The sequence below is a fragment of the Scatophagus argus genome, chromosome 5 (genome assembly GCF_020382885.2).
Source record: "Scatophagus argus isolate fScaArg1 chromosome 5, fScaArg1.pri, whole genome shotgun sequence".
NCBI lineage: Eukaryota > Metazoa > Chordata > Actinopteri > Scatophagidae > Scatophagus > Scatophagus argus.
The window spans coordinates 15,101,083-15,113,201 of NC_058497.1; the positions used below are offsets into that span (position 1 = coordinate 15,101,083).

General features: G+C 42.6%; 1 protein-coding gene across 3 annotated transcripts in view; it reads right to left on the bottom strand.

Moving 5' to 3' along the window:
* rsrc1 (arginine/serine-rich coiled-coil 1) overlaps positions 1–12,119 on the bottom strand; it is a 107,262-nt gene that overhangs the window by 52,875 nt on the left and 42,268 nt on the right. For all 3 annotated transcript variants that reach the window (XM_046389120.1, XM_046389119.1, XM_046389121.1), the window contains exon 6: positions 1,798–1,849. In XM_046389120.1, the coding sequence (XP_046245076.1) occupies positions 1,798–1,849 (52 nt within the window). The remainder of the gene's footprint in view (positions 1–1,797; positions 1,850–12,119) is intronic.

Below are 12,119 nucleotides of genomic sequence, written 5' to 3' on the forward strand. Positions count from 1 at the left end.
CCAGTCAGCACAGAGGCAGAATTAGCTACATCAATCCAATGTTATGTTCACAAAGAAGCAACAGGACATTAAATACACAATCTCGTATTCAATCTTGTCCTGAAAATCAACTTGTGGTTTCAAGATTGATCAAAATCTAAAACTGTCTCACTAACCACCCCCAGCTCAAACAAAATGACAAATCACTTCATGTTCCAAATAGAAAATGCTCTATCGAGTTTTGTCATTTGTATTTTACCGTGGATCATTATGGGCGATATGATCATAAAGCAGGCCAGTCCAGACTCTATGGTGAAGACAGTCTTTGACTGAGCCATAAACCTGTTCTTTTGGAAGCCTCCAGGACAGAGAGGAAAACCAGAGCCATGTCCAGTGCATTAAACCGTCTCTAGTCCCACGTCTGGCCCTGGGCCTGTGTCTGTGTCAAAGCCACACGCTCAATTTTCTAATGCTTCACCCCCATGAGTACGACATCATCATCATATACAAGAAAACATAATAGAGAAAAGGAAAACAAAGGTCTAACTGTCCATGACATCACAAATTCCCACATTTAAACTATGCAGAGTCAACTGAAAGGATGATGAAATATGGCTAACAAAGTTCAAACCAGTGAAAGTAGTAGTAGGCCACAGCACAAGATTGTTCTGTGGCCTACAGTAAGGCTGAACAAGTCCTAAATGAGGTAAGTGTGTGGCTGCTGGGTGCTTTATAGATGATGTATAGATGCCTGGTTCTTTCATATATTTCCTGTGGTGAAATTAGAGCCCTGTTCTGAAGTGCAGGGCTGTGTGTGTGTGTGTGTGTGTATGACTGTAAACATGAAGACATCTCTCTCCACAGTCAATCTCTGCCTGTCACATCTGGCTCGCAACTCTACCCCTCGAATACACACTGGAATATATACACCGCGTGCGTGGTGACATCTATGACTTATGTACTGGGAGGAGTGTTTGAAATTAAGCTGCAGTGAATATGGGTCCAGAAGCACTCAGAGTATGCATTTGTCTGTCCGTGTGTGGGGAAAACAAGTACGAAACCAGTCCAGGTCCATGGCGGAGAGTGTGTGTACTTGAGACTGTGGTTCAGTCCCAGCTCAGTGCAGCATTTGTGCAGCAGGGATGTGAAATATGGCAAAAAAAAATGTACGTTTTTTTTCTCTGACATACAACACTTTAGTATTAATGAGATTGACCAGGAGATTAATGCCAAAATGATGGCCATTAGACCATAAACACAGGCTTCTGCCAATGACACTCCAACTAGCAGTAAATAGAACTTTTCAGTGTCATTTACAGGACTACTTCTGTTTTATTCTATTTATTTTACTAAATGTATATTTTATTGTTATTCTGTGGGGCAGCGGTGTTACTGTGTTTACTCCTTATGCACTCACTCACTTTTGTTTTTATGTTACTGAAATTTCTGAACAAACCTTGGCACAAGAATGCATTACTACAAACACACTGTAAATAGCTGCTTTACTACATAGCCCGAGGTGATCACATGGGTGTGCTTATGAATCGGACTTTCCCTAGAGCCATGCCGCAAGCATGTCAAAAAATGTATATTGACAGATGAGTCCCATCTCCGGTGTGAAAATAAGTGATTGAGCAGAGCGAGGCAGACGACAGACCGACGCTGCTCGACACAGTGTTCTCGTACTCCGCCTCGTTTTCCAAGTTAGAATTCCTGAATGAGTGAGTGACCGCATTTGGCAGGCGCCAGCTGCCATATTCTGTTCTTGAAGCAAAAAAAGATAAGAGGGAAGCGAAAAAGGAGGAATCATCTACTTACCTGCAGCTTGGAGGACCATATGCATTCGAACTTTAGCCTGCTCAGCTGGAGTCTGCATAACAGTGACAGAAAAAAACAAAACAGGAAATTAGTCAACAATGTGATATTTTACTTTTTTCTTTTGTTTCTCATTCTTTGTAGACATAGGTCAGCGGTGAGCACAGAGTAAAGTCTCGAGCCGGTAGGGGCTCAGTATGTTGCTCAGGGTAAAAGGATTCCCTGTGTGTCGTCTTACAGGATGACATACCTGCTTACTATACCACCCTGCTGCCTGAGATGTCACAAATCGCAGCTTATGACAGGGCAGACAGCCCCTACACGGATACAACTTTATCTAGTATATGTAATCTAGCTCTAAAACTGTTGCATCCCTTAGGCTGAAATATATTTTACCCAAGATAATCTTTAACTGCAACCATTAGAGTGAAACTGTCCTTGTGGAGCACAAAGGGACAACTTCACCAATCTACCAGTCTAGTTGTCTGTAAAAGCCCTGCTAGTGAAAAACAGAAAGCAACAACATCCCTGACACACCAGGGAGAATCAATGAGGATGAGATGAAGAGAAATTTAGAGACAAAGAGAGAGAGAGGAGAAGAGAGAAAACAAAAGCTGCTGTAACAAGTCTTTGGAGGGTTGGATAAGAGGGCACAGAGAGCACATTTTACAAAGATCACAGTCAAAGACTCAACATATTCCCCTTCCTACTGTGTGTGTGTGTGTGTGTGTGTGTGTGTGTGTGCACGTGTATCAGAAACGCTTAGCAGGCATGAATGGGGGAGGGCCTTGTGCTTTGACAGCTGTATTGGGAAGGGCGGCCCTTTTTTCCTGACATGCCCTCAAAAGGGCCTCGCTGTAATTCCAATATCACTGCTATTAGATTAGAGGGTCTTAATTGTCAAGGAAGAATGATGGCTACGACACTGCGCGGAGCTGTAAAAGGCGAGCGTGCTCGCAGATTGCTCTCTGAGGTTTTTCGGCGCTGCTGTGGCACGGCGGCCCTCGTTACCATGCAGCGGTGGAGACTGTATGTAGGATTAGAGAGAAATTAAATGCTAATGGGGATGGGATCTGAATCCGCTGCCTGGGAGCATCATTTAGACGACAGGGCCGGGGCGTCGCTGACAGGCAGCACTTCCTCCCTCCTCCTCCTCCTCCTCCTCCACAGACAACCCGAATCTTCCTCCCACCGTTCCTTCTCCCGGCTCCCCACCCACAGCAAAAAATCTGATTTATCAAACTGTAAACTTGTCACTTTGTAAAAACGTCACTTTTTCGGTGGCAGCCAGGGAAATATAATGACCCCCTTTAATGTAGCGATGTCAGGGTGCTGTATTCCAGACAGAGCATACATCAAGGCACTGCACACTGACGCACACTTAACGCAACATGGATGTGTGTGTGTATGCATGTGCATCCCCTGTAGCAGGTGACATAGCAGATCACATTCACACTGACTGGCATTGCTTGACAGCTGAAATTACTAATCACTATTATACCGGAGAAGATGAACACTTGAGGCCTTCACCCACACACACACACACACACACTTTCCCTTCCCCCTCATGAAGAAATTATTCAGGGGCACAATTCTATTTTCCTTCTCGCGTCTTGGCATCTTTGCCTTCACAGGAACAGTTTAAGAGAGAGAGGCAGGATTACATGCCACAAAATAAAAGTCCTGGGCAAGATTCAAACGCAGTTAAGTGGTGAAGGGTTTAGCCAGCTGAACAATTAGTGCAACACAGAAATCGGTCTTGGTGGAACCAGTCATTTAAAGCAATAACACATCACAGCTTAACTAACCTGATCATTGTGTGCTGTGCAATCATCTTAGTTACAGTTTATTACGACGCCCCCTCTGTAATTACATTAGCATTTGTTTACACTGGCCTTAAGGCACCAGTGAGTACATGCATACTCAGAGCCAGCTGTGGGTAATACAACACTGAAGTACACAGAGTACAAAATTACTGCTGCATTGTCTGTCGCCGCTGAAACTTTCAAGTAACTTCATTGTCTGGACCAGTGACGTCAGAGCAGCTATTTCCTCTCACCTGTAAATGGGAGAAACACCTGTGTTAACGGCAATGACTGGACCGTGGCCAACAGCGACATGTTCAAAGTTTTAACATGGAGCATCACAGCAGTTTTAACCCTAATCCTGTCATGTGTGAGTCCGCATTGAATTACCATTTAAATACATTTAGACAAGAGAAAGGAAAAAACAAAACAAAACAAAAAAAAGTCACGCTTGTGTCTCTTGCCTACAGAACTAAACAGAGTCTGATGAAGGTTAATTTATATCAGATTATTATAATCACAAGTGAAGGGAAAGGTACTCAGAAGTCGGCTCACAAATAAGCAAACATAATGATACAGAACCCACATAAAAGTGCGCACACACACATACACACGGTGTTGCACTTTTTTGCTTCTCGCTAATTCACACACACACACAAATACACACGTGCCCTCTCCTTCTGTGTGTAATTCATTAGTAAACAATGAAAAGGCATTAACTGTGTTCCCCAGAGGCAGATCTGACCCCCAACTGGGAGAGAGGAACCCGCTGCATCTGAAGAGGCATCACCCTTCAATTAGGAACTGTGTCTTTCTGACACACACAAACAAATCTGAGACACAGAGAGAAGGACTGTGTGTGTGTGTGTGTGTGTTTAGAGGAAGCAAAGTGGGAGTGTGTGCTGGAAACGAGCAGCGGTTTCCTTACAGGGGCTTTAAATTGTCACACCATGAGTAAATGGGAAACAGGCCGGGCTGGGGGGGGGCAGACAGAAACACAAACATGTTTTTGTTTTCTTCAGCTTGAGAGGTATAACAGGCAAAAAGAGGGAGAGTATGATGAGGAGGCAAGAAATTAAAAGATGACAGACACAGAGGGGACCAAAGAGAGACAGGATGAGAAGTGAAGAGAAAAGCTTTCAGAAGGTAAAATGGAGAGACTTTAACTGTGGTTTGTTACCATCATAAAAATTGGAAATGGACTGTATCAATATACTGTTAAGCTGTTAACCTGACAACAGGAACCAAGTGCTTCACAGAGTCTCTCAATTACCCACGCAAAACATACAGACCAAAAAAAGAGACTGCGCTGCTGTGCAAAGACAATTTGACATTCAGACAAGGAGAGACACCACAAAACCAAATATTGATCAAGCCGTTACGAAGCCGGTCGACGCAACATTGTTAATGGCTGTTCCTAACAGCCGCATTCAAAGGCAGGGTGACAATCTGGTCATCGTGGGGAGGATGAGCGGCAATGACTGTTTAAATTCCATTTTTCCTGGGAGGTGTTCAGTGTTGGTTGGTTGGTTGGTTGGTTGTACACATGAAAAGTGACATAGTTTTGAAAAGAATGGGAGGAAAAAAAAAAGCCTGATGGAGAAGCTCAAATCCTGCCTTCTTTTCTTCGTTTCCTTTCATCCACCTCTGACAAGCACTGCAAGCATTGAGTATCTCATTTTCATGTTCACACGTTTTGAAATTTCTATCTGTTGTCCATTATGGTGGAAAAAAAACTGCTAAGAGCAGGGCCCCCCTCTCTCTGAATGCTTGTACATTTGTATATGAAATCCAGTCAAGCATGTACTGTGCAGGTGTTATCACAAACAATCCAGGCCATGTAATTTTACTCTTTCCTGAGGTATAAAGGAACACCATTTTTCTAAACATCCTCCTTTTCAAGCAGCTGTCATAAAGGAATCCACTCTTATTGGGCTATTATGGCTGGCACTGACACCCACGCCCACTTGACTCAGGCTTACTCTTGCCATAAATGTGAAAGGAAGTCCAGTATGCTCACAGTAGGCCTCCAGCTTGTTCGCTTACCTCACCACAGTGACGACAGACAAGCTGAGACATGCAAAGTCGAACCAAAGTGCCTAGCGTCTGTGCCATTAGTCAAAAATAAACACGTCCCATTAGGAAAATAAATAACCCTCCCTCGACTTGGTAAAAACAATGCTACACTGTGTATAATGAGGTGCTGCAAGCAGGAAATTTCATCTGTTTGTAGTCATACTCTGGTCAGACAAACTATTATTATCGTTATTACTAGGCCTGAGGCTGACAAGACGAAGCCAAGTATGGCAGGTCGGCAGATGAATAAATAACTGTTAGAGCACCCACAAAGAAGCAGAGCAGGTCAGACAGGGCCTCACTGATGAGACTGTGGTCAGGCAGTCAGACCGCTGTGTCAATACATGATTTACTTTCTCCTTCATGTAGCACAACATGAAGAACTGATTTATGACTGAACAGAGAAAGACAGGAGAAAAACAAAAAAAAAAAACAAAACAAACCTCCACACTGCTGCAACAAAGGTTTAAAAAAGGTAAACATCAACACACAATCACTCACCTTTAGTTATCCTCCCCTGTCATGATCTAATTAGACATAATCATTCACTCAATCTATGATAACCATGTTCTGTTTCAGTCAGGCTCAGGTGGGACGTAAAAACTGGGGAAGTGAGCAAGAGACCAAGGAGAGAGATAAGTTAGACTGACACTGCAGGTCAGAGATGCTCTTCCTGATGATTGGTTGAGCTCTAGAATGGGCCGACGCTGTAAACCATCACCTCCGAGGCAGCTCCGAGAGGCAAAGCCGGCGCAGCTCATATCTCTATCAACAACTCTTCACAACATGAGACATATACGCCGCTATGCATAAAAAAACTTTAAGACAGAGCATTAAAAAGAGGACCATGGAAACTATTTTTTTTTAATGTGAAAGTTTTTGGGAGATCACAGCTGAAAACACATGACCACAAAAACATGGATGACTATTATGAGTGAACACTGATCTACAAAATAAACTCAATCAAAATTAACTTAGTATTGAGGAAATTATTCCTGTTGCAGGCATTAAGCTACTGTACATCGAATGAGCCCGCAAGTGCATTTCTTTAGTGCTTTTCAGAGAAATCAAATCACATCTGCTCGATTGCTACATTCCTTTTAAAACTAGTGCTGGGAACAAAGTTTAACAAAACCAAACGGTCAAGGTCATGTCAGGAGAGGATGACTAAAAGTAACTGAATGTGTGTTGATGTGTGCTGCTTTAACCTTTTAAGAAATCCAGCAAAATGTGGAAAATCAATGTTGAAATGTGGGTTTGAATAAACTCACCTGACAGTTTCAAATGTCTCCAAAACACTGTCTCGAGCAACATGGGACATCAAAGACACCATCATCTACTGTAACATTAATCTTAATTGCACCACTGTAACCATTATTATGTGTCAATAAACAGTTTCAACACACACACACACAAACTGCACCCACCTCTACTAAGTCTCTCTATGCTGGAGTTTATATGCTCAATATTCATCTCATTATATTTTTGAAGTCTTCATCTGTTTCCATTTTCTTTCATTTGTTGCATTCCGCTCGGGCTTTCTCCTCATCTCTTCTTCTTCTTCTACTCCCTCCGCCCATCGCCCCTTCCCAAACAAACACAGATATATCCCATACCCAAAAGAGGACAGGAGAAAACAGAGCCCCTAGAAAATGCAATATTTCTGTTTTTAATATCGAGGTCTATAAGATCAGGGCAGAGATGGGTTCCATGGCAATATGTTTATTTATATATTTTATAAGGAGGGGAAAAAATCTGCCTATCAGTGTATGTATTTGGGGGGCCTGAGCCACTGTATCTGAGCTCATCTTATATGAAAAATAATGTTGTGTATGGCTATACTTTTATATATAATGGCAATATGGGATCAGGGCTCTTTTACAATGTGCCATACTTCAGGCTAGGGCTAACAGCATTTTATGGCCCGCCAGCAGTTCATCTTCATGTCTCAGGCAGGCAGGAGCACTGCATAATAATGTCGTTTCCTGCCCCCAAATGCTATTTCACAGGCCGGGGCTCATTTCTCAAACTTCACCACTTTTACAATTTCCCAAACTTTTATTCCCGTCATTATTACCAACAAGATTTCATTACGTATTTAGAATGTAAACAAGTCTGAGTAATGACACCCCCCCTCCCCGTCTCCCTGGAATCATTCTGCTGATGGCTCTGCTGCTATCTCAGACACACAAGTGCACATACACACACACACACCCCAAAACATGCATGTGCATACATATACACAATAGCCCATGCACTGCCCACGTACAACCATACAAGAAGTACGCATACGCGCACTCGTGTAAACTGCCCCAGCCAGAATACAACTCAAAGGCAGTAATTTACTACCCTGTGTGTGTGTGTGTGTGTTTGTGTATATTGAAGCGCATGCATGTATGTGTTCCCGATAAAAGGGGGGGCAGCAGTGGGTGTTGGGGGGGGTAGAAGGAGAGAGTTTTATACTCAACTCACATAAATCATGTAGAAGAAAAATGAGCAAATGTGCAGGCTAACTCATCTTCTCCCCATCCGGAGAAAATGAAATTCACTGGAATACCTATCAAAACTGCAATCATCCAGAGATAATATCTTCTTTGGTCTATCTGCACTTTCCGATTTAATTTCCTCCATGCCCTTGACATCCAGCGATACCATTAAGATGAAGCACATACAGTAAGGGAGTAGTTCTCACGTTTTGATATATGAGATCTCCGCGCTTAATGTAATATCATCATTTGAAAATTAATGCAATCTTTCTTTTGTTTGGGGGGGGGGGTGGTGTTTTTGGAAACCACTCGAGGAGCGAGCAACAGGGAGAAAGGCAACAAGACAGAGAGCAAGACAGTGACAGGGACACATGAAAAGGAGACACAGAAAACCAAGTAATATGGCAGAAAGGAGGAAAAGACCGCGGGGCGAGGGGGGGGGTGGCTGTATTTTGTGGTGCGCCCCCCTCCCCTACCCACCCACCCACCTTCTTCTGTGGGAGAATGACATGCAATTACATCCTGGCCTGCCCAAGTCAGAGGCCACTCAAATTACTCCATCATTTAGCAGCGGCGTCAAGATGAGAGAGAGAAAAAGACAACCCCACCCCCCCACCCATGCTTCCACACCCCCCCAACCCCCAACCCCCACCACCACATCAAATATCATGAAATCATTAGTGTAATAAGCATGGAAATCTGTTTGCAGATTATCAACACCCCAGCCACCTCCTCCCTTTCCCATCCTTTATCTGTCGAGAATCTTTCTCTCTCTGAGCTGCTTTTCCCTCCTTATCCTACACAGTCACATTAGAGAGGAAGAAAGAGAAAGAAATACAAAGAAAGAGATACAGCAAGAGACAAAGAGAATGTCTTTAATGAGACAATTTAAGTCCAACAACAAGGTTAGGGACTGAAAAAAAAGAAAAGAAACAATCACGCATGATTCTGACCTCTGAACTCTCCTCAACTTCCTTTCTTTCATACTAAGACGACTGCAGGTCAACTCACTGCCACATTCGCCACATTCAGAGAAGTCAGGTTTGTCACATTGTCGGTGTGTGAGCATGTTACAGCTGCTGGTGCCTATCTGTCAGTGGGCCAACAAGGCTATTCGCCTCTGTAAACTCTTCAACTCACCAAGGGACACTGGGACGGCATCAGCCGTCCCTGAAGTAAGCCATGTGTACAGCAATCTGTACGCATCATCATCAGACAGACACACACACACTATGTTACCTTTAAAACAAACACAAAGCATCTTTGCGTAAATAAATTGCTGAGGCTGTGTACTTTTCAAATAAAATGAGGAGTGTTGGGCAGCTTCCAGGGAAACAAAAGTTCCAAGAGCAGAATCTTAAAATCTTAGAGGAGCCAACATTTTTTTAAAAAAATTACTGAATAACTGGTAGAAAGATTTGCAGTTTTTCCATTTTGTTATCAAGGTATATTCCTGTGGAAGTTAAATTATTGACCTCTTCTAATAATACAGATAAAGTCACTGAGGAGTGTTGATCCGGAATTTCACGAGAGCCGATTTGTTGTAGGAAGACGACGGTGTAAACGTGATTCGGACTTGGAGAGAGGAGTTCGGGGGTTTCCCAGAGGATTTACTTCCAAAGTCAACCTTGAATGTGTAGCAGATTTTAACCTCTCGACGAGACAAAGAACGGCAACCACTAACCTACTACAAGATGTCAGACATATCTACTTAAATAAAAAAGGATTTTACTCTTTAACAGAAAGGACTCTAACTGTAGGGATCCTTCCTGTAATGTCAGAGCAACAGTTTCAGCCCTAAAGGATTAGGTCGCATCCATTACAGCTGTGTCACAACTGCCAGCTGAGTTGATCCACTTGACCAGTTCCAAAGCTTTTGGAAAGTATGAATTATCTACACACCAAAATATGTAATACCAGAATTATCTTTAGCCAACAGAAGCTTGTAGCATCAAGTTTAAATTAAGGATTTCGCTTAGTATCTTGGAGTGCATTGGAATTTCAATTTATTTTATTTATTTGTTTGTTTTTTGGTTTCCTGTGGTTCACTATGTAGCAGCTGGTAGAGAAGCACTCTTCATCAGTTGTCAGATATCATCAGTTTTCTAGACAAGAAAGATCTGTACACTGAGCTGGCTCCATGACCTCTGAACTCACTACATAATTTAATTCTTAGGCCCAGAGCATTTTCTTCCCAAAAATAGGAACATAATGAGGCTTGATGTGTGCCAAAGAAATTCCACTTAAGCAACGTGACTGTTACAAATTAAATGAAAACATTAATTGCTCTTTGTACAAACTTTACAAAACAAAAGGCCCGCTTTGTCACATCAAGAGTTAAAAGTCTCAGAGGACAACACAGATAAGCCATTTCGGTCTTCTGTGATTCGTGACCTGGACTGACCTATAAACAAGCCTCTCCTTCTCTCCACCACCACATCCTATGCAAACACTCATCCCAGGACCAGTGACTTCTACCCTGTTCTTCCTCTACATCCGTCTCTGTTCTACACCCTATCCTTCCCCAGGCAGTGTGAGCGGTAGAAAGATGAGTACAGTTGTTGATTGAGCCAGTAATCCTGATGAGGCTGATTCCTTGTGTATTGATTGAGCTGCTGGCTTTCTTTTACTTCTCTCTAAGAAGCTGTGCATCTGGACTGATTAGCTGCTGTAGGCCACCTCTTTCACCATCGCTCTGTTTCTCCCAGAGCAAAGAATCATCCAACTCAAACTTCAGTGCTTGCGTGTGTTTCATGTGTGTTTGCGTGTGTGCTTGGACGTGTATGCATGTGTGTGTGTGCACAAAAGCAGAAAGTAACGCAGAGCACTGGGAGCAATTAACTTCAGTCTTTTTCTGTGTGTTGCCACTGATCACGCTCAGTCAATCAGCTGAAAAACGAAAACAAAACAAACATGAACAATAAAACAAACCTCAGACCACACAAATCTTAATTACCCACCTAATTACTGCAGAAATCATTCACTCAGAATGCTAACTTAACAGGAGGAGGTAATGTTAGTATTCATCATGAAAAATCAAGAATGAGAATAATTTGAACAGAAGCCTGATTGTCACATCAAGATGATTTAAAAAAAAAAAAAAAAAAGTTTTCCTGTTATGAATAAACAATGGAACAGTTAGTGACAACTACCGCAACCGATTCAAATTGATATTGGGACAAAAATTATCAGCTGTAAGAATGAAAAGTGATTCCTTGATAGAGACCAGGTTCAAGGTAGCTGATAATATGATTCAAGCTTGGCAACACCACAGTAAGGCTCTATGCGGTTGTTGCACTAATCATAAGAGCAGTACATCAACAGACAGTCAGAAATGCCCGTTTGGAAATCTACAGGGACGTATGTGTGAGGAATAGAGGGAAAAAAACATTTCGAACAGCCCGGCAACTCTACCTCAGAGGGGGACGAGCTCCATTATTTACGGTTCTCCATCCCGAATCGTAATCAGAGTCTTGCACTCCCCAGGCAGCTGACTACCGGGGTGCAATCTCCCCATAAGCATAAACACACCCATAAATTCAAACACTCAGTATTCAGGCATTCAAATTCATAGAGACATATATACAAAAATGCACTGGTAAACATACCTGTGTGTGTGTGTGTGGAAATGGGTAACATTCAACTCCAGAGCTACTCTGATACAGATGCGGCATTTACTAAGAATGAAATCCCAACATGTGATAATCTGTCCCGATAGGTGCACTAAGTGCAAAAACCACACAAAACACACATGCAAACTGGCTGAACTGACCCCTGCCAAGAAACCTAACATTAACACAAACATACTCATCCCAGCTAAGACGACCGCGTAAAAGACAGTCTCATTTGCTTTTCTCCACAGCACTGTGGGGTTCAACTTCAGCAAATTAGAATAAAACAATATTATGGTACACAGATATACAATTCAGGGCAACTCTGGACAGATACTGTGAGTGTG